The sequence below is a fragment of the Nicotiana tabacum genome, chromosome 23 (genome assembly GCF_000715075.1).
Source record: "Nicotiana tabacum cultivar K326 chromosome 23, ASM71507v2, whole genome shotgun sequence".
NCBI classification, from domain to species: Eukaryota; Viridiplantae; Streptophyta; class Magnoliopsida; order Solanales; family Solanaceae; genus Nicotiana; species Nicotiana tabacum.
Genome location: NC_134102.1, coordinates 50,495,470 through 50,519,011, shown reverse-complemented (window position 1 = coordinate 50,519,011; position 23,542 = coordinate 50,495,470). Strand labels below are relative to the sequence as shown.

At 41.7% G+C, this 23,542-nt stretch overlaps 2 protein-coding genes across 2 annotated transcripts; both read left to right on the top strand.

The window, feature by feature from the left end:
• The first annotated feature begins 15,673 nt into the window (after positions 1–15,673).
• Positions 15,674–16,039, top strand: LOC142177162 (uncharacterized). Its single transcript, XM_075245630.1, has one exon. The coding sequence runs from the start codon at positions 15,674–15,676 to the stop codon at positions 16,037–16,039; it is 366 nt and encodes a 121-aa protein (XP_075101731.1).
• A 2,595-nt stretch (positions 16,040–18,634) lies between these two features.
• LOC142177161 (uncharacterized) lies at positions 18,635–19,345 on the top strand. The gene has a single exon (XM_075245629.1). The coding sequence runs from the start codon at positions 18,635–18,637 to the stop codon at positions 19,343–19,345; it is 711 nt and encodes a 236-aa protein (XP_075101730.1).
• The last annotated feature ends 4,197 nt before the right edge of the window (positions 19,346–23,542 follow it).

Below are 23,542 nucleotides of genomic sequence, written 5' to 3'. Positions count from 1 at the left end.
CGTTTTGATTCGAATTGTTAAAACTTGTTAAGTAATTTAGCTAACTGTCACGACCCTAATTTTCCTCTGTAGGATGTCGTGATGGCACCTAGTCTCTAAGACTAGGTAAGACTAACATACATGAAGAATATAACTAAAACAACAATAAAACTCTCAAATACTCAACAACTATCATAAAGGAAACTTTGCAACTCAGCATAAACATCTTCCCAAAATCTGGTGATAACAAGTCACAAACTCTACGAGTAAGTACGGATCATCCCTATACAACAGTGTCTATAAAAGAGACAGAGAATGAAGTAGACTAGATAGAGGGTGACTCCGAGGCATGCGGGTGCCGGCAGCTATACCTTGAAGTCTCCGAAGTTAAGCCCGTCTCACTGGTGCCTGGACTGGAAGGAGGTACCTGGATCTGCACAAAAAGATGTGCAGAAGTAGCATGAGTATACCACAACGGTACCCAGTAAGTGCCAAGCCTAACCTTGGTAGAGTAGTGACGAGGTCAGGTCTAGGCCCTACTGGAATAAATAAGAAGCTAAACATGTATATAATAGTGTAATAATGGTAACAATGCAAATGAAACAATAAGGAAATATACCAAGATTAGCTACACTGAAGTCAGGCAAATAATGCATCACGGAAGAAAACAAGGAATAATATGGCAAGGAAACAAAGCAACCAAACACCAGTGAAGTAACAAAAAGTATCAACAAGAATCACTACCGAGGTACCGCCTCGTAGTCTCATATCACAAAATAATTCACAATATTTTCTTATATCATCGCGGGAGCCTTGCATTTAGTTTTGAAAATTATTTTTCCCGAAATAGCTTCTTGCATTTTAGCCCGCCTTATCACATCGTGTGGTTTCAAGTAGTTCCCCTACTAGCAACATGTGTATCGAGCCCACCTTATCTCACTGTATGCGTTTCAACCCCAAACCTTATACCACTGCATGCGTATCAATATCACAACGTATCACAAATCGTACCTCAAGTACCCAATATCACAACTTGCCAAAGAAGTCAACAATAATTCTATTTTCACAATAAATAGCCCATGGCCCAACCACAATATGCACAAGAGTCTTAACAATAACAACCGAAAGTGAATAACTCAACAAAAATAGTATTTCACAACTTAACAACCTTGCCTCAATGTGAATTACGACCTTTATAACTCAATACCAATTTCAATAACAAGATATTCCAAGAATAACAATTCAATTAAGGAACTCAACGGTTAAATAAAGAATAAGGAGTATAGGAAATAATAATTTCAACTAGGCATATAAGGGCAAACAACAAGTAAGAGGTAAAATAGGTATAGCATGTGAAGATAGACTAAAGATGATGAATATAACATATTATGGTAACTCAATTAAAGGCATGATAAGAATCTACATAGCTAGAACCGGTCAATTACTATATTTAGCCCGTGTACATACTCGTTACCTAGCGTACACGGCTTTCACACATCATAATTCACACAAAATAACACCAATCCTAAGGGGTAATTCCCCCACACAAAGTTAGGCAAGACACTTACCTTAAAACACGCTAACTCAATCCACTAGTAAGCCTTTCCCTCGATTATCCAACTCTGAACGGCTCGAATATAGCCAAAACAACTTCATACCATAAATATAAACTATAGGAAACTATTCCGAACAATAAAATTACGATCTTTAAAAATAAATAAAAACTCAACTCAAAAGTCAATCATGGGTCCGCGTCTCGGAACCCGGCCAAAATTATAAAATCCGAACACCCATTCGATAACGATTCCAACCATACAAGAATTACTCAAATCCGACCTCAAATTGCCTTTCAAATCCCCAAAATTTAGTTAAGAAGTTTTCACAAATTTTCCCAATTTTCCAACTCAAATCACTAATTAAATGATGAAAATAACAATGGATTCACTTAATATAGCCCAAATCGAGTTAGAATATCTTACCCCGATGATTTTCTTGAAAATCCCTCGAATAATCGCCACAAACCAAGCTCTATAGGTCCAAAATATGAAAATGAATTCAAACCCTTGAAGACCCCTTTTTTACCCAGCGATCCACGCTTCTGCGGGCATGGGGTCGCAAATGCGATGCCACACCTGCGGAAAATCCATCACAGGTACGGTTCCAACTTAGGCTCTGAAGGTTCGCACCTGCGGAACCCATAAGTGCATCTGCGTAACCGCTTCCGCGGAAAGCCAGTCGTGTTTGCGCCTTCGCTTCTGCGCATCATTGACCGCATATGCAGTCCCAGCTTGGCAAGACCAAATTCACTTCTGCGGTGCCCTACCTGCGGCCCAAAATGCACAGGTGCGATTGCACCAGACACAATAGAGGTTCAGCGATGCATCAAGTCCAAAATTATTCCGGATTCAATATGAATCACACCCGGGGCCCCTAGGACCCCGTCCGAATATACTAACACGTTCCAAAACACATAACGGACCTACTCGAGGCCAGAAATCACATCAAACAATATCGATTCTACGAATTTCAAACCAATTCAAGCCTATGGAAACTATGAACATCCGAATTCCAAAAGTAATGCCGATTCATACCAAAACACCTCCTATTGACTTCAAATTTTGCACACAAGTCATAAATGACATGACGGACCCATTCAACCTTCCGGAATCAAAATCCAACCCCGATATCAATAAAGTCAATACCCGGTCAAACTTCTCAACCGTCCAAACCTTCAACTTTCTAACTTTAGCCAATTCAAGTCGAAACGACCTACGGAGCTCCAAATCAACATCCGGACACGCTCCCAAGTCCAAAATCACCATACGGAGCTATTGGAACCGTCAAATCTCCATTCCCGAGTCGTCTATACAAAAGTCAAACTACGGTCAACTCTTTCAACTTAAGCCTCCAACTTAGGGACTACGTGTCCCATTTCACTTTGAAACTCACCCGAATCCAAAACCAAACACCCCCGGCAAGTTACATAACCATGATACAACATAGAGGAGGCAATAAATAGGAGATCATGGCTAAAATACTCAAAACAACCGGCCGGGTCCTCCCCCTCTTAAAACAAACGTTCGTCCTCGAACGAGTATAGAGACATACCTGAAGTAGTGAAAAGATGAGGATAATGGCTACGTATACCATGCTCGATCTCCCAAGTTGCCTCTTCGACTAGCTGACCCCTCCACTGAACCTTCACTGAAGAAATGCTCTTCGACCTTAACTTTCGAACTTGCCTATCCAAAATGGCCACCGGCTCCTCAACATAAGACAAATCCTTGTCCAACTGGACTGAGATGAAATCCAACACATGAGATGGATCATCGTGATACTTCCGGAGCATAGAAACATGGAATACTGGATGAACTACAGCTAGACTAGGTGGCAGTGCAAGCTTGTAGTCCACCTCACCAATCCTCTCTTGAATCTCAAAAGGTTTGATATACCTAGGGCTCAACTTGCCTTTCTTCCCAAACCTCATAACACCCTTCATGGGCAAAACCCGGAGTAAGACCCGCTCCCCAACCGTGAATACAACATCACGAACCTTTCGATCCACACAACTCTTTTGTCTCGATTGGGTTGTATGAAGATGATCTTGAATCAATTTAACCTTTTCCAAAGAATCATGAACCAAATCACTACCCAATAGCCTTGCCTCACCCTGCTCAAACCAACACACCGGAGATGTACTGCCTCCCATACAAGGCCTCATACGGAGCCATCTGATTGCTTGATTGGTAGTTGTTATTGTAGGCAAACTCCGCAAGTGGCAAGAACTGATCCCAAGAACCCCCGAACTCTATAACACATGCACGAAGCATATCCTCCAATATATGAATAGTGCGCTCGGTCTTTCCATCTGTCTGAGGGTGAAATATTATACTCAACTCAACCCGTGTGCCTAACTCATGTTGTGCGACCTTCCAGAATTGCGATGTAAATTGCATACCCCGGTCAGAGATAATGAAGTCAGACAATCTCGCGAATATAGACCTAAGCCAACTGCTGTGAAGAATAAGTAGTCACCACTGGAATGAAATGAGCCGACTTGGTCAACCTATTCACAATCACCCATACTGCATCAAACTTTTTCTGAGTCCGTGGGAGCCCAACAACGAAATCCATGGTAACTCACTCCCATTTCCATTCGAGAATCTCAAGCCTCTGAAGTAACCCACCTGGCCACTGATGCTCATTATTCACCTACTGACAATTTAGGCACCAAGCTATATATTTCACTATGTCTTTCTTTATTTTCCTCCACTAATAGTGCTGCCTCAACTCCTGATACATCTTGGCGGTGTCTGGATGAATAGAGTACCGCAAACTGTGGGCCTCTCAAGAATCAAATCACGCAAACTATCTACATTGGGCACACATAGACGGCTCTACATTCGTAACACACCGTCATCCCCAATAGTAACCTCCTTGGCATCTCTGTGCTGAACCATGTCCTTGAGGACAAGCAAATGGGGGTCATCATATTGATGCTCCCTCATGCGATCATATAGAGAAGACCGAGAAACCACGCAAGCCAAAACTCGATCGGCTCTGAAACATCCAATCCAACAAACTGGTTAGCCAAGGGCTGAACATCCAATGCTAAAGGCCTCTTTGCTGCTGGTAGATATGCTAAACTGCCCAAGCTATCCGCCTTACGACTCAAGGAATCGGCCACCACATTGGCCTTCCCGAGATGATACAGAATGGTGATATCATAGTCCTTAAGCAACTCTAACCATCTCCGCTGCCGCAAGTTAAGATCCTTCTATTTGAACAGATGTTGTTGATTCCGGTGGTCGATATATACATCTTTCAAGGGATGCCGTACAAATAGTGCCGCCAAATCTTCAAGGCATGAACAATAGCTGCTAACTCAAGGTCGTGGATAGGATAATTCGTCTCATATACCTTCAACTGTCTAGACGTGTAGGCAATCACCCTACCGTCTTGCATAAACACCACGCTGAGGCCAACACACGACGCATCATAGCACACTATGTAAGACCCCAAACCCGTAGGCAACACCAATGTTGGGGATGTTGTCAAAGAAGTCTTGAGCTTTTGAAAACTCTCCTCACATTCCTAGGTCCACCTGAACGGAGCACCCTTCTTGATCAATCTGGTCATAGATGCAGCAATAGATGAGAAAACCTCTATGAAACGACGGTAATACCCTGCCAAACCATGAAAAATCCAGATCTTAGTAGCTGAAGACGGTCTTGTCCAACTCTGCACTGCTTCAATCTTCTTCTGATCTACCTTGATCCCCTCACTCAATACCACATGCCCCAAAAATGACACCGAGTCAAGCCATAATTCACACTTTAAAGATTTTGCATGCAACTTCTTTTCTCTCAAGGTCTGAACCACAATCCTCAAGTGTTGCTCATGATCCTACCGGCTTCGGGAGTACACCAAGATGTCGTCAATAAACACAATGATGAATGAGTCAAGATAGGGCTGGAATACACTGTTCATCAAGTGCATAAATGTTGTTGGGGCATTGGTCAATCCAAATGACAACACAAGGAACTTGTAATGGCCATATCGAGTCCTGAAGGTAGTCTTCGGAATATCCGGATCCCGAATCTTCAACTGATAATAGCCTGACGGCAAATCAATCTATGAGAACACTCTGGCACCATGTAGCAGATCAAATAAGTCATCAATGCATGGCAATGGATACTTGTTCTTATTGTGACCTTGTTCAACTGCCGCTAATCAATACACATGCGCATAGAACCATCCTTCTTATTAATAAAAAAAACCGGAGCACCCCAAGGTGAAACACTAGGCCGAATGTAGCCCTTATCAAGCAACTCTTGCAATCGCTCATTTAACTCCTTCAACTCTGCTGGGACCATACGATATGGTGGAATAGAAATGGGCTGAGTGCCCGACAATAAATCAATACCAAAATCAATATCCCTATCGGGCAACATGTTCGGAAGATCCGCCGAAAATACATCTAGATAATCCCTCACTACCAGAACTGGCTCAACGGTAGGAGTATCAACACTGACATCCCTCACAAAGGCTAGATATGCATAACACCTCTTCCCAACCATCCGTTGTACCTTAAGGAAAAACACCACCCTGCTAGGAACATAATCCAAAGTACCCCTCCACTCCAACCACGACAAACGTGGCACAACCAATGTCACCATCTTGGCGTGACAATAAAGAATAGCATGATAGAGTGACAACCAGTCCATGCCCAAAATAACATCAAAATCTACCATACTGAGCAACAATAGATCAACTTTGGTCTCAAAACCACCAAGAACAACTAAACATGACCGATACACACGATCAACAATAATGGAATCTCCCACTGGCATGGACACATAGATAGGAGAACTCAAGGAATCATAGGATATACCCAAATATGGAGCAAAGTAAGATGATACATAGGAATAAGTGGAGCATGGATCAAATAAGACTGATGCATCTCTACGACAAATTGGAACAATACATGTGATGACTAAGTCTGATGTAACCGCCTCCATCCTAGTTGGAAGAATATAATATCTGGCCTGGCCTCCCCCTTTAAGGCGACCCCTACCCGCCCGACCTCCACCCCTAGCTGGCTAAACTGGTGGAGTGGCAACTGGTGCGGTAACCACGACCTGAGAAGCTTGAGGACCCTGTGGAATACGTGGAGCCTGAGTAGTCTGGGGCAATGTCTCACCATATTACGAGTATCACCACACTCAAAACAAGCTCTCGTAGGACGTGGCGGCTGAAACTGGCTTGGGCCTGGTCGGCTGGACTGACCACTAAAAGCACCCCGTGCAAGAGGTGCACTAGACAATGGCAGTGCATAATGGGCAACCTGAGACCTGGGAGTAGCCGGAATACCACTGGAAGCTGGAAGTGTTGAATGAATGGGACGAATCACATAGCCTCTACCATGACAGGCTGCAACTGGGTCCCAGGCACCACTATATGTGCCAGAATCTCAAGGCCTCTTGGCCTCTCTGTCCTCTCTCTCCCGGCCCCACATACCCTTCAATCTCTGAGCGATCTCCACCATCTGCTGGTATGGGGTATCAGTCTCTAACTCTCGAGCCATGCTAAATGTAATACTATGGTTGAGCCCCTCGATAAATCGACGGACTCGCGCCCTGACTGTGGAAACTAAGGGTGGTACATGTCTAGACAACTCGTTGAACCTGACAGCATACTCTGACACGGTCATAACATCCTGGCGCAACAGCTCAAACTACATATGCCATGAATCCCAAAGGCTCTAAGGAACAAACTCTCTCATGAACATGTCTGAAAACTGAGCCATTGTGAGTGAAGCTGCCCCGACGGGGCTGTCTAACTCGTACGCTCGCCACCACTCATAAGTCGCTCCCTTAAGCTGGAACGTAGTGAAAACAACCCCATTCGACTCCATAATACCCATATTACGGAGGATACGGTGGCACTCCTCAAGAAAATCATGTGCATCTTCTGAAGCTAAGCCGCTGAAAGGAGGGGGTGGTACTTTTGGTACCTCTCGAGCCAGAGCTGCTCCCCCTCAGATGTTGTTGCCCTAACCTCGGGCTGAACTGGGACAATCGACTACACTGGTATAACCTCTAGGACCTAGTTAACATGGACCCATTACTTTAGGGTACGGGCTGCCGGAGTCTATGCTCCTTCCCTAGACTGGGACGTGGCCGGTGCAAGTGGGATCAACCTTCCTAAGCTAGAGTACCAAACATGCTCAAGAACTGGGCGACAATCTCCTAAAGTGCGGGGGTAGCAACAAGCGCATCTAGTGCCTGTCTTTCAACTGAGGCTACTTATGGCTCCTCTGTAGCAGCTCGGGCAAGTGCTCTAGCTGTACCACGTGCCCGTCCTCTTCCTTTCCCCCTAGCCCAGCCTCTCGTGGCTCTAGCAGGGGACACGAGTGTCTGATCATCAGATCCAGCTGTGCGTGTCCTCACAATCTGTGAGAGAAAAGAAAGACAAAGATTTAGAATTTCGAAGTCAACAAATTCGCACGAGAAGGAATCAAAGAGGTGAAGCTTTTCCTAACAGTTCCATAGTCTCCCGAAGATAAGTACAGACGTCTCTGTACCAATCCGCGAGACTCTACTAAACCTGCTTGTGACTCATAATACCTATGGACCTAGAGCTTTGATATCAACTTGTCACGATCCCAATTTCCCTCCATATGATGTCATGATGACACCTAGTTTCTCAGACTAGTTAAGCCTAACATACATGTAGAATTTAACTGAAACAATGATAAAACTCTCAAATACTCAACAACTATCATAAAGGAAACTTTGCAGCTCAGAATAAACATCTTCCAAAAATCTGGCGATAACAAGTCACAAGCTCGACGAGTAAGTACAAATCATCCCTATAGCTTCCCGCATTTTAGCCCACCTTATCACACAGTGTGGCTTCAAGTAGTTCCCCTACTAGCAACACGCGTATCAAGCCCACCTTATCTTACCGCCTGCGTTTCAACCCCAAATATTATACCACCGCATGCATTTCAATATCACAACGTATAATCGCACCTCAAGTGACCAATATCACAACTTACCAAAGAAGTCAACAATAATGGTGTTTCTACAATAAATAGCCCATGGCTCAACCACAATATGCACAAGAGTCTCAACAATAACAACCGGAAGTGAATAACTCAACAAGAATAGTATTTCACAACTTAACAACCTTGCCTCAATGTGAATCACGACCTTTATAACTCAATACCAATTTCAACAACAAGATATTCCAAGAATAACAATTCAAGTAAGGAGCTCAATGGTTAAATAAATAATAAGGAATATAGGAAACAATAATTTCAACTAGGAATATAAGGGCAAACAAAAAGTAAGAGGTAAAATAGGTAAAGCATGTGAAGATAGACTAAAGATGATGAATATAACATATTATGGTAACCCAATTAAAGTCATGATCAGAACCTACATAGCTAGAACCGGTCAATTACCCAATTTAGCCCATGTACACACTTGTCACCTTGCGTACACAACTTCCACACATCACAATTCACACAAAACAACACCAATCCTAAGGGGTAATTCCTCCACACAAAGTTAGGCAAGACACTTACTATAAAACACGCTAAGTCAATCCACTAGTAAGCCTTTCCCTCGATTATCCAACTCTGAACGGCTCGAATCTAGCCAAAATAACTTCATACTATAAATATAAACTATAGGAAACTATTCTGAACAATAAAGTTACGATCTTTAAATAGAAATAAAACGTCAACTCAATAGTGAACCCCGGGCCCGTGTCTCAGAGCCCGACCAAAATTACAAAATCCGAACAGACGGTATCTCCCCATGGCCTTTCGGCTCTGAAAGCGTCCTTCTTTCTCAATGCTCGGGCATCCATCCAATGCATTCTTTTCAATTTTGTACCCTATGTAGGCTTGCAAAGCATAGGTGTCACAAGCGGTACACTGAACACTAACCCAACCTCGACGAAAAAAAGGAAAATCAAGTACATCCTTAACCCATTCGATAAAGAGTTCAACCATACAAGAATTACTCAAATCCGACCTCAAATCGCCTTTCAAATCCCCAAAATTTAGTCTAAGAAGTTTTCACAATTTTTCCCAAATTTTCAACTCAAATCACTAATTAAATAATGAAAATAACAATGGATTCAATTAATATAGCCAAAAACGAGTTAGAATCTCTTACCCAGATGATTTCCTTGAAAATCCCTCGAATGATCACCACAAGCCGAGCTCTCTAGGTCCAAAATATGAAAATGAATTCAAACCCTCGAAGACCCCTTTTATGCCCAGCGATCCACTCTTCTGCAGGCATGGGGTCGCATATGTGACACTGCACCTATGGAAAATCCACCGCAGGTGCGATTCCAAGTTAGGCTCTAAAGGTTCGCACCTGCGAAACCCATTAGTGCATCTTCGCAATTGCTTCTATGGAAAGCCAGTCGCATTTGCGCATTCGCTTCTGCGCGCCATTGACCGCATCTCCGGTCCCAGCTGGGCAAGACCAAATTTGCTTCTGCAGATCGAGGGCTGCTTCTGCGGTGCCGCACCTGCGGCCTAAATTGTCCAGGTGCGATTGCACCAGACACAACAAAGGTTTAGCGATGCATCAACTCCAAAATTGTTCTGGATTCAATCCGAATCACACCTGGGGCCCCCAGGACCCTGTCTGAATATACCAATAAGTTCAAAAACACATAACGAATCTACTCAAAGCCAAAAATCACATCAAACAACATTGATTCTATGAATCGCAACCCAATTCAAGCCTATTGAAACTATGAAGATCCGAATTCCAAAACTAATGCAGATTCATACCAAAATAACTCCAATTGACTTCAAATTTTGCACACAAGTCATAAATGACATGTCGGACTTATTCCAACTTCCGGAATTGAAATCGAACCCCGATATCAATAAAGTCAACTCCAGGTCAAACTTTTCAACCTTCCAAACTTTCAACTTTCTAACTTTCACCAATTCAAGTCGAAACAACCTACAGACCTCCAAATCAACATCCGGATATGCTTTCGAAGTCGTGCGATAATTCCATATATTTTTGACGTTATTTACCCTACTTTCTTGTTGTTTGGATGCTAATTTGTACGACAATTACGTTTAATAGAGCTTATTTCACGTGTAGGAATGCTTGGACATGAATTGGAGAAAGATGGCACGAAATGGTATCTCAGAGCTACAAAATGGAGAAAAAAAAGAAGACGTGCAAGGCAATGAAAAGTCATGGCCATAGACAGTGCAAGGCATTATCCAGGGTACTGTCATTGGCGCTCCAAACAGTGCCTTGTGTAGAAATAATGGTGCCATAGACAGTGCCTCACACAGAAATATTGGTGCCCCAGACAGTGCCTCGCGCCGACGATGCCATCCAAGCAAATTTTAATTCCTCACTAGTTTTGGATATGTAGACTTCGGCCCCTACCCTATAAATACGTCTTAAAGTTAGTTTTTGAAAGGTTAGACATCATTAGAAAGGCAAGAGGCTACGGAATACTTTGGAAGCACGAATCACTCGAGTTTTTCTCCCTGCTTTCCTTTTATTTCTAGTTTAATGCTCTTAGATATTACTATGATTATCTACACAATTATGAGTAGCTAAACCCGCCATCTAGGGTTGATGGAACCAATTATTGGATAAAGTCTTGATTGCATTTTGATATAATAGACCCGTCATCTAGTTATCTTGTGATGCTTAAGAAAGAACACTTGATTAGATTATTGTTGAACAACGCCACTTTCGAGTAAGCTAAGATATTAATTATTCAAATTTATAAGCGGGATTAGAGATAACGAAGCTTTGGCGCGATATTTATGAGTTGTATGAATTGTCAACTAGAGTAGTTCAAGAGAATACTTCTAGTAAATTATCATAATTGAGCGAGAGATAATTGCGGTAAATAAGAACTCATCATCTTTAGAGAGTGTTACGACGAGATTATAGCCAGCGTGTCAGGAATTAATCCGACAATTGGAGAAATCATAAACCCTAGATCCTTTTATCCATGAATTCAACCTCATTCTTTCTAATTGATAGTTTTTATTGTCATTTTTCCTTAGTTAAGTAATTTCTGTTAATTCACAAATCAAATCTTGAACTCTGAAAGTTGTCTGAGCTTATTATTAGTGATACTGGAAAGTTGTAGCAAATAGGTTAGTTATCTGCGGGATTCCACTCCGGACTCTTGAACCAGATTATTTTTGTAGTGACTGCTTAGTCCTTTTTATAAGGCATAGTTGGGCATGATCAAATTTTAGCGCTGTTGCCAGGGGATTAAAGATGTTATTCATTACAACTTGAAAGAATTGCTAGGATTGTTAGTTTAGATCTATTTTCCGTGGTGCTAAAATTATTTCCATTGAAATTCTCACGTTTGAATTCTTCTGAGCCTCAGGTGCCTGCCTATAAGCTCCTTGAGAACTGGTGAACTATTTAAAGGTCTCTCAAATCCCGAGAAAGCATTCAGGACATTGAATCGGGCTAATAAGAAGGGCAAACAGCAAAAACAGAATGAACAAATCAAAATTGAAATGGGTGATGTCGAGAACGTCAACGGGAACAATAAAAATAATCAAGTTGACCCAAACATCGGAATGGTAGCACCTCTTGTGCTAGAAGCTTCTCTATATGATTAGGTGCAACCAACCGCTGACAATCCGGCAACTGCAATTGCAGTCCCTTCGATACAAGCGGAGACTTTTCAAATTACAAACAATATGTTGCACTTGCTGCAGAATAAAGTGTTGTTCTCCGGGTCGTACATCGAAGACCCACAACAACATCTGAAGAATTTTCTATCAATTTGTGTCAATCAAAGACAGCCAAATGTGACACCCGAAGCAATTAGATTGTTACTATTTCCATTCTCAGTGACTGGGGAGGCTCAAACTTGGCTGCATTCGCTCCCAATAAACTCCATTCCTACTTGGGAAGAACTAGTCAAGCAGTTCTTAAACAAGTTCTATCCATCCAACAAGACTGCAAGGCAAATTGATGAGATATTACAGTTCAGGCAGAAACCAACTGAAACTTTGCAAGAAACCTGGAAGAGGTTTAAGGGTATGCTGGTGAAGTGTCCATACCATGGCATCCCGGATCAGATGCTAGGACAGAGATTCTATATGGGTTTGGCTGACAGTCTGAAGGCCAATGTAGATGCTTCAGCCGGGAGTGCATTCTTGAGCAAATCATTCATAGAGTGTAAGATTCTTCTTGACAAGATGGCTCAAAATTCAGGCTGGATGACGAGGGATACAACTCTCACTCCAATATAGCATTCTATTGCTCTTGACCCAAAAAATACAAATGCAGAAAACATAGTCACTCTCATGACCTAGATGAGCTTGTTGACAAAGAAAATTGATGAGATGGGCACGGAACAGGTTCATATTGTTGACACAACAAATGGAGGCCTATGCACTTCATGCATAAATTAGTCGTATGTTTGCTCGTGGAGTGGAGAGAATGATAACCAAGGCTTCAAAGAAGACATGAATTACGTAAATAATTTTGGGGGTCAGAGGCAAGGTGGACATCAATGGGGACCTCAAAATCAACAGTACATACCAACCCAGTAACAATACAATACCAATCCTGAGGGAGCACGACCACAAGGCCAAGTTGTGGCCTATCAAAGACAGTTGGGTTACAATCAGCATCACTTACAACAGTTGGCTTACCAACAACCTCATCAACAACAGGTGACCAGACAGGATGACAGGAATATGATAGAAATCAAGGGCATGATGCAACAAATCATTGGGACAAATGGAAGGATGCGAGAAAAGTTAGTCGTACAATCGCCCACAAGGAAGTCAACTATTAAAGGTATTGAAACTCAGTTAGGCCAGCTGTCCATGTCTTTGAACAATCACCCACAAGGAATGTTTCCTGCAGACACAAACTGTCACGACCCCAAACCGATGGGCCGCAATGGGTGCCCGAGTCCTACCTGTCGAACACCCTTAAACATGCGTTTAAGATATAAACATGTATAACATATGCGAGGGAAACCTGTCCGAAAGACATATGTACATATACATGCGGAATACAGTGGGCGAGCCGGCAAGGCTGCTATAGAAAACTATATACCCAAAACTGGAAGCCGACAAGGCGACATACTACCCTAGCTATACATAACTGTCTACAGACCTCTAATAGAAATACAATTGTACAAAGATGGGACTGAACCACGTCATACCCATATATGTATACACGCATATCGTACCAAAATCAAAAGCAGCTCCGGATTAAGTGGAGCACGCCAACTCTCGCTGATCAAGGATCCTAAGAAGGGGGACCGTCAGCTTGCCTACCTGCACCTGCGGGCATGAAACGCAGGCCCTGAGAAATATGGCATCGGTACGAATAATGTACTGAGTATGTAAGGCATGAAAATCAATACATAAAAGACATAGATGAAACATGGAATAAAGAATTCTGACTGTAAGTTTGAATCACTTTGTAAATCCTGAAACATTTAAAATATCATGCACATGCGTATAAATGTCGTGTCATGCATAGGTATAGGTGTACATAATATCATCAAGCCTCTGAGGGCATCCCATCATATCATCTCGGCCACTGTGGGCAAAACCATCAACATATACCAACTGATCAGGTGGTGGTGCGTATATAACGCCGTATATATATATATATATAACGACATCTAGTCATGAGTCAATGTACATGTATAAATGAATGACATGCATGAAAATATGCTAATAATCTCAATATTCTGTTCGGATAAATTTTATCAACTGTGTATTATTCTGAGACCCATGAACAGAAGATATAATAATATGTCACATGGGGAATCAAGAACACAGAGACCCCAAGTATTTCTATGAATAGAGTCGTTAATGGAAATTGTGTGTTTGCTCGTTTCTTCTATATAATTTGGATCATGCCAAAAAGAATGAAGGGATAGCCTTAACATACCTGGAGTAGGGAAAAATCTGTATGATATTCTTGGAAAAGGTTGCACTGTACTCCCTTAGAATCACAAAATCCAACGTTGCTACTGTGCTAAGAAATCTGGTTGGTTGAAGAAATCACGTTGTAATGTTAGAAATGAATCATGTGAAATCACGTTGTAGTGTTAGAAATGAAGAAATCACGTCTGATTGTTAGAAATGAAAAGGTTAGAAATGAAATGTCTTGTATTCTTAACTATGAAAAGAGTTAGGAAAGTCTTGGTGAAGTTTGAAGAGATTATGACTATGCTTAACAGAAACGTTAAGAGAAGTGAGTTACTGAAGTTATGGAAAGTTTTTATTAAAAGTCTTAGAATTAAAGTGTTGTTAGAAAATGAAAACATTAGGCATGAGATGTCTTGTAACTAACATACTAGATTGCCACATAATCCAAAGTGACTATGAGTCATTTATTTGGAAAGTGGCTTGATGCCACGTTTTGGGGGGGGGGGAGGGGTTAATCTTATTCCATAACTAATTAATTAATTAGGTAATATTCTGTTACCCGGTAATTAACCAATTACCCGCATAATTAAGAATTGTCTTGAATTACTTAAAATTTTACTCATTTTTAATACACCTTATATATCATACTATCATGGTCAATGGTACCTTGTATGTTACTAGTTCATAAATATCGGGTATTATAGCTCGGACCGTATTTTATCCCAAATTGACAACCTTCAACGAAACTCATTTTCTTTAATTCGTGTACCCTTTATCCTTCACGGCACTTACTTATCGTTTGTTATAAATAGCATAAATATGTTAACCTCAAAATAATCTCATCCCCGCATCTACGTCGATTAACTGAAGACGAAACTTTAACGTATGAAAATGCGAGATGTAACACAAACATCAATCCAAAAGAGCAGAACCCGAATCAGTTAATGGCAGTGAGTCTCATGAATGGAAGGGATTTGGATAGAGAGCATGAAGTTGTCCAATATATTAGAGACGTAGGGCCACTTACTCCCGTGCCATTCGAGATTGATGAGTCGACAGAGCTCAAAGAGGTTGTAATTGAACAAGCATAAGTTGACACATGCAAAGAGAAGGAAATTGAACAACTCCCAGAACAGGTAGTAGAAAAGACTTTTAATCAGGAAAAGACATAGAGCAATGGGCAGAAGCTAATTCTAGCACCATTCCCTCAAAGGTTGGTGTTCGGTAGTGGTAAGACCTATGGCTAAAAAAATGTCTGATCCCGATAGTTTCACTATCCCATGCACAATTGGAAGTTATGCTTTTGCTAAAGCATTGTACGACTTGGGAGCCAGTATTAACTTGATGCCCTTGGTAATCTACACAAAGTTGGGCATTGGCAGAGCTAGACCAACCTCAATGTTGCTGCCACCGACTGATCGCACAGTGAAAAGGCCAATAGGAATCCTGGATGATGTGCTCGTCCAAGTGGGGAAGTTTGTATTTCTTGCTAATTTTGTGATTCTTGACTGTCAGGTGGACGAAGAAATACCCATAATTTTGGGAAGGCCATTTTTAGCCACTGGGACAACATTGATTGACTGTGAGACTGGAGAGTTGAAAAATGAAGTTGAATAATGAAGAAATAATATTCAATGTTTAATAGTCATAATATTCAATGTTTAATAGTCTATGAGGAGGCCCAGCGAATTTGCAAATTGTTCGCTAGTGGAGGCCGTTGATGTGATACTACAAGAGGAGGATGAGACTCTTAATGTCAGAGACCTATTAGAAGCTTGTTTGATGAATTTGAACGAAGTGGATGGTGAAGAGTTGGCAGAGTGGGTTATGTCTCTCGAAGGTCAAGGGTTCTGTAAAAGGGAACCTCAGTTTGAGCCACTACACTTAGAAGAAAGAGAAACACCACTTGCGAAGCCGTCAATAGAGGAACCACCACAGTTAGACCTGAAACCGCTTCTAGCTCACCTTAGTATGCTTTCTTAGGGCCTAATTCTACTTTACCTATTATTATCGCCTCCACTTTGTTAGCTGTGCAGGTAGAACAATTCCTACAGGTGTTATAGGAATGTAAGACTGATATTGGTTGGATCATGGAAGACATTAAGAGTATCAGCCCAGCCTTTTATATGCACAAGATTCTCTTGGAAGAGGGGCACAAACCTTCCAGGGAACATCAAAGAAGGATGAACCTGAATATGAAGGAAGTGGTGAAGAAGGAAGTGATTAAGTAGTTGGATGCGTGCATCATCTTCCCGATTTCGGATATCGTCCGGGTAATCCCAGTCCAATGTGTTCCGAAGAAAGGTGGCATGACTGTTGTACAGAATGAGAATAATGCGTTAATCTCTACTCATACAGTCACGAGTTGGCGAATTTGCATGGATTACTGAAAATTGAACACGGCCACCCGGAAAGACCATTTTCCACTGCCATTCATTGACCAAATGTTGGATAGGTTGGCAGGGAGGTCTCACTTTTGCTTTTTGGATGGATATTCGGGGTACAATCAGATCATAATAGCCCCTGAGGATAGAGAGAAAATGTCATTTACTTGTCCGTATGGCATCTTTGCCTTTCGGAGAATGCAATTTGGCCTATGCAATGCACCGACCACTTTCCAGAGGTGTATGTTAGCCATTTTCACTGATATGGTTGAAGATATTATGGAAGTCTTTATGGATGATTTCTAAGTAGTGAGGAATTCATTCGAAGATTGTCTTCACAATTTGAGAAGAGTGTTGAAATGGTGTGTAGAGACAAACCTAGTGCTGAATTGGGAGAAATGTCATTTTATGGTACAAGAAGGTATAGTTTTGGGGCATCGAGTGTCAAGTAAGGGTATTGAGGTCGACCATGCTAAGGTTGACGTGATTGAGAAGTTTCCACCGACCACTTCGGTCAAGGCAGTAAGAGGTTTCCTTGGGCATGCTGGTTTCTACAGGCGATTTATAAAGGATTTCTCTAAAATTGCTAATACCTTATGTAAACTGCTTGAAAAGGATCACCCCTTTGTGTTTTCTGATGATTACAGATTAGCATTTGAGGAGCTGAATAAGAGACTGGTGACTGCACCTATCATCGTTGCACCCGACTGGGAGCAACCATTTGAGCTCATGTGTGATGCGAGTGACTATGCTATAGAAGCAGCTTTGGGGCAGCGAAAGGACCAAATGATGCACCCAATTTACTATGCAAGCAGAACGCTAAGCGGTGCACAACTCAATTATACCGTGACTGAGAAAGAGATGTTGGCTGTGGTGTTTGCATTCGACAAATTCAGGTCTTATTTGATAGGTTCAAAAGTGATTGCTTATACTAACCATGCAGCGCTTAGGTACTTGATAGCAAAGAAGGTGTCAAAGCCACGTTTGATCCGTTGGGTTCTTTTGCTACAAGAATTCAATTTGGAGATCCGCAATAGGAAAGGAACGGAGAACCAAGTGGCAGACAATCTTTCAAGGTTAGAGGGAGTTGAAAAGAAAGTAGAGGTTGAAGATATAACATAGACATTCCCGGATGAACAATCACTAGCAGTTGCAATGGAGGAGATGCCTTAGTATGCTGATATTGCTAACTTTTTGGCTAGCGGTAATGTACCTTATGAACTCTCTTCGATTCAAAAGAAAAAGTTCTTTAGTGATTGTCAGTCTTATTACCGGGATGAACCTTTACTTTTTAAAATATGTGTGGATAACATGATCCAGAGGTGTATCCCCGAGAAAGATTAATCTTCTATTTTGCAGGCTTTCCACGCTTCACTATATGGTGGGCACTTTGGAATTAGGTTTGTATTGGCTGACGCTATTCAAGGATGCCCATGCCTGGGTGAAAAGTTGTGATGAGTCCCAAATAACCGGTAACATATATCGTCGTCATGAGATGCCAATGACTACAATTCAAGAGGTGGAACTGTTTGACGTATGGGGGATTGATTTTATGGGACCATTTGTCAGCTCATATGGTAGCAAGTACATATTGGTAGCAGTTGACTATGTCTCCAAATGGGTTGAAGCGGTGGCTCTTCCAATAAATGATGCTAAGGGAGTGATAGGATTTCTAAGAAAAAATATTTTCACATAGTTTGGCACTCTGAGAGCTATAATCAGTGATGGTGGAACTCATTTCTGCAATAGAGCATTCGCAAGGCTGTTAGAAAAGTATGGAGTTCGCCATAAGGTTGCCACACCTTACCACCCGCAAACGAGCGGGCAAATGGAAGTGTCCAACAGGGAAATCAAAAGTGTCCTGACCAAGACAGTGAATGTGACTCGGACTGATTGGGAAAGTAAGTTGGATGATGCGTTATGGGCTTACCGCACAACATTTAAAACCCCAATTGGTATGTCTCCGTACAAGTTGGTGTTTGGAGAAGCATTCTATCTTCCGGTGGAGCTTGAGCATAAAGCCTTATGGGCACTGCGGCAGTTGAATTTCGATATGGAAACCGTAGGCATAAGTAGAGTTATAGAGTTACATGAACTCAAGGAGTTCTGGTTCCAGGAATTCGAGAGTATGAGATTGTATAAAGAAAGGATGAAGATGATGCATGTTAAGCACATTCTAGATAGGAACTTCAAACCCGGAGATCTAGTGTTGTTATACAACTCGAGATTGATTTTATTTCCGGGTAAGCTGAAATCTAGATGGTCGGGACCATTTAGAGTTGTGCAAGTGTTCCCAAGTAGAGCGGTAGAAATTGAGTCTGAAGATGGAACGAATAGGTTTAAAGTGAATAGGCAAAGGTTGAAACACTACCTTGGAATGATTGAAGAAAAATGGGAGAAAGATGTGATGTACTTGAAAGAGCCCCAATATGTGAGCAAATATCCTGAAAGCATGCGTTGTGCCGTGATGTTAAATCAGGCGCTTCCTGGGAGGCAACCCATGGTCGTGTTGAATTTGTCATGCCATGACGTTAACTAAGGTGCTTATTGGGAGGCAACCCAATTCATAGCGTAGAGTTAGTTTAGTTTTAGTTTTAGTTTTTGTGTGATAATGAGGTGGACTAACAAGTGCGTTTTGTGTGAATTTGACGTGTTTTGATAGGTTGTGGAGCTATGTGGAAGGAAGATGTGCTCGGGTGTCCTAAACAAGCTAAAAGGTTGCAAAAAGAACAAGAAAACATCGAGCCATCGCGAGGCGAAGTACAAATGGTGAGTTTTGCACAACTCATGTTGCCTAGCGAGGAAATGTCCAGACGCCGCCCCAGACCCCTCCCCGCGCTAAATTTTCAGTGCCTCTCACGCCACCTTGTGCAGTCCAACGCGCTAAGGCTAGCGCCCCTGATGGCGCCTCGTGTGATATTATCGTTGCTGCCCACACCGCCTCGCGCCAAGGCCCAGGTAAGTCTTTAAAATAAAATAATAATCCAGCATTAACATCAATTAAAATAATCCAGCATTAACATCAAACACACACACTCATAACATAACCCCTTAATACCTAAATTCTCTCTTCCCCACCCCACTGTAGTGTCCCCTCCAACAACACACACACGCACTACCACCATCTCAACCCACTGCCTCGCCACTCTCTCAACCACCAGGTATAGTTCTCTCTCTCTCCTCTTTTCTATCTTTTTCTATGTAAATTTTAGTGTTGGGTAATATGCTCTACAAGGTACAACAATGGTGCAGTTGTGCTAAAAATTATCCAACCCCGAATATCCTATAAGATATCTTGTGATTGTTGTAACGAGTGTTTCACACTCGATTCCCAAGTTGATTTGGGAGGGTGGAGCAATCCTTCAGCCACAAAGAAACTCACACACAAATAATGCCTACAAGGTGCTCGATAAATTTCCTCATTGGCGATTTTAGTCCCATTTGGAGCCTGAGTCTTTGGAATAGATTGTTTTGTGTTAGGAGAGCATGATTGATATGAAAACCTAAGTGTGGGGTGACTCTACAAAGTTGGTGTGGATTGATAAAGTGTGTTTGCAATGACATACGAGCTATGTGTAGTGCCGAAATTTAGATGCTAATACACTTACTTGATGAAGGCGAAGTCTGAGAAGCCTATGGTTTAAAGTAATTAGCATATCTTATAGCTTTAAGTGTGGGGTCACTCCGACCTTATTTTTGTGATAGTTGTTTCCTTCCATTAACAATTGGCATGGTTGATAGGTACGTGCAATATGGGTCGTCCAACAGCTAGTTCTAAGGCACCGGCTAAGGCCAAGGCACCACCAAAGGCAAAGGCTACCTCGTCAGGCACATCGCCAAAGAAAAGGACCAAAGTTGAGGCTACGTCTGGTAGTCACAGTGGTAAAGGAAAGCAAGGGGCTTCTGCTTCTACCGGGGCACAACCTCAAGAGAGAGCGACTCGTGAGTATGGCATCAAGAGTGTGCCCCCATATGGGAGAGCATTTTACAGGAAGTGTCGCCCAAACTCATATCTCCCTAATTTTACAGTTGATGAGCAAAAATTGAAGTCATGTTACCCTTAGTATTGGGAAATAATACATGAACTAGGATTGGGTTTTGTGTTTAAAAATCCGGGAGAGGCAAACTTTAGCTTAGTACGCGAGTTCTATGCCGGGTGGAACCTTGAAGATAAGGAGCAATTGGTACCTATTCGTGGGAGGCTGATTGATATTTCGGCAAGTGCATTATGTAGATTTTTGGATGCACCTGATGTCCCATGTAGTCCGTTGTGTGACTTTATTGACCGGCCTTCTTACAAAGATATAGGCACACACTGTGTGGTGTTAATTCGAATGCGGTGTAAACACGAGACAAAAAATACAACACCCGTACTTCTCTGCCTAAAGTGAAGTTTACAAAAATTGCTAAAGTATGGTTGCGCTTGGTGAACACGAGACTACTTCCATGTGATCATGATTCTGCTGTTGTCCGCGAGAGAGTATGTCTAGTGTATTTCTTGATGAAAGGGTGGACGGCGAATATGGGCCAGTTGATACGTAGTCAGATGGAACAATCTCGAAAGGGCACGCTTACTAGGATATGCTTTGTGAATATGCTTACGCAATACTTGCTTAAAGAGCAGGTGGATGAGGAGCCAAGGTTTTACTTGTTGATTCCATCCACATCTCGAGCTACCGATATTGTTGTTATTCGTGGGCTATATGAGGAAGATGGTACGGCATTGACTACAGCGGAGCATTAGGCTCGCGATGAGAGCGTTCTGGTTCATTTGTATAGGATGATGGATTTTCAGTTAAGGATTGGGGGTAGGCCTGCTACTTCAGAGGAGAGGACTCACCTGACTGAGCAGTTCCCGCTCACCTCACCGGCACAACGATTGGTTGGTTTAGCTGCGGGTCAGGGGTGCTACCAGAAGAAGATATCAACACTCTAGAGCATTCAGTACAGGGTGACGGGGAGTAGGTTGATCCAACAGTTGAGCCAACGGTTGATGCCACTGGTGAGGATCTGGGTTATGATGTTGATGAGGCTGACCGGGCCTTCTTCGATGAGGGCCATCGTCTCGAGGATTGATCGGGGAGTTTTTTATTCACCCTTTCTACTTTAATTATGCATTGGGGACACTGCATGTTTTAAGTGTGGGGTGGGTAACTCTCATTGTGCATAGTAGGAATAGATTAGTAACCTTATTAGCTTCTTATATTTTTAATTTTAGCTTCTTATATTTTTAATTTCTAGCTTCTTATATTTTTAATTTCTAGCTTCTTATTTTCTTTATTGTTAGCTTCTTGTTTTATTATTTTAGGATACTCTAAAATAGTATTAAGTAGTGTAGTAGTTTTTATTTTTTGGTTTTTTTATTTTCGAAAAAAAAAGAAAAAAATGGACTTTTCTCGACGATGGATCTCCTAGACAGTTTTCTTGAGGGATTAAAGTCTAAACAAAAAATACAAAAAAATTAGAAAATAGAAAATACAAAAATATGTCTATTTTTTATTTTTCTTAGGTAGTAATAATCCCTCGTGGTTTTTCTTTGTACCTCAGTTCTTTTTCATGGGATGTAACTTGAACCGGGTAGTAGATTTATTTTTTTATTTTTACTTTTAGAATAGTATGTAGGAAATAAAGGAGAAGAATTGATGTGATTTGTACCCTTTGACTTGTTTGATGGTTGCATACTTAGGTTTTGGCATGCGTTTCACCTTCCCTTAGCTTTAAATATATGACGATGCCTTGGTAAAAATGAATAGCATGTGGTATAACTCCTATGTCTCGGTTGCTTTACTTGTGTTCACTTTGTGCTTTATGCTTAATATATCTCTTGGCCTTGTGAATACTTGTTTGAGTGAGAGTCCGAATGAAACTGTCATTAGTGAGTCATGTGCCATGTGTGAAGTGAGTTCTTTGTATAGTCCATGTTATTGCATTTGAGTCTAGAACTTGCCCGGAATATGAAGTAACGCGAAATCCTAGGTGTTGCTCGATTTGAAAAGTGAATTAAAGTGAAATCCTCGTGAGATAATTCCATATATTTTTATGTTATTTACCCTACTTGCTTGTTGTTTGGATGCTAATTTGTGCGACAATTGCGCTTAATAGAGCTTATTTACGTGTAGGAATGCTTGAACATGAATTGGAGAAAAGTGGCACGATATGGTACCTCGGAGCTACAAAATGGAGCAATAAAAGAAGACGTGCAAGGAAATGAAAAGTCATGGCCATAGACAGTGCAAGGTATTGTCTAGGGCATTATCATTGGCTCCCCAAACAATGCCTCACGCAGAAACAATGGCGCCATAGATAGTGCCTCGCGCAGAAATATTGGTGCCCCAGACAGTGCCTCGTGCCGATGATGGCATCCGAGCAAATTTTAATTCCTCACTAGTTTTGGACATGTAGACTTCGGCCCCTACCCTATAAATACCTCTTAAAGTTAGTTTTTGAAGGGTTAGACATCATTAGAGAGGCAAGAGGCTATGGAATACTTTGGAAGCACGAATCACTCGAGTTTTTCTCCCCGCTTTCCTTTTATTTCTAGTTTAATGCTCTTAGATATTACTATGATTATCTACATAATTATGAGTAGCTAAACCCGTCATCTACGGTTGATGGAACCAATTGTTGGATGAAGTCTTGATTGCATTTTGATATAATGGAGCCGTTTTTACTCTTTAATTGTTCGACTATGTATTTCTTGTGGTTAATTGAAGGCCCCTTGATTAATCGTGTCTAG

Excerpts from the sequence above, each read along its gene's own strand:
- LOC142177162 (XM_075245630.1), top strand. The coding sequence starts at position 15,674 with ATGTCTGATCCCGATAGTTTCACTATCCCATGCACAATTGGAAGTTAT.
- LOC142177161 (XM_075245629.1), top strand. The coding sequence starts at position 18,635 with ATGGAAGTGTCCAACAGGGAAATCAAAAGTGTCCTGACCAAGACAGTG.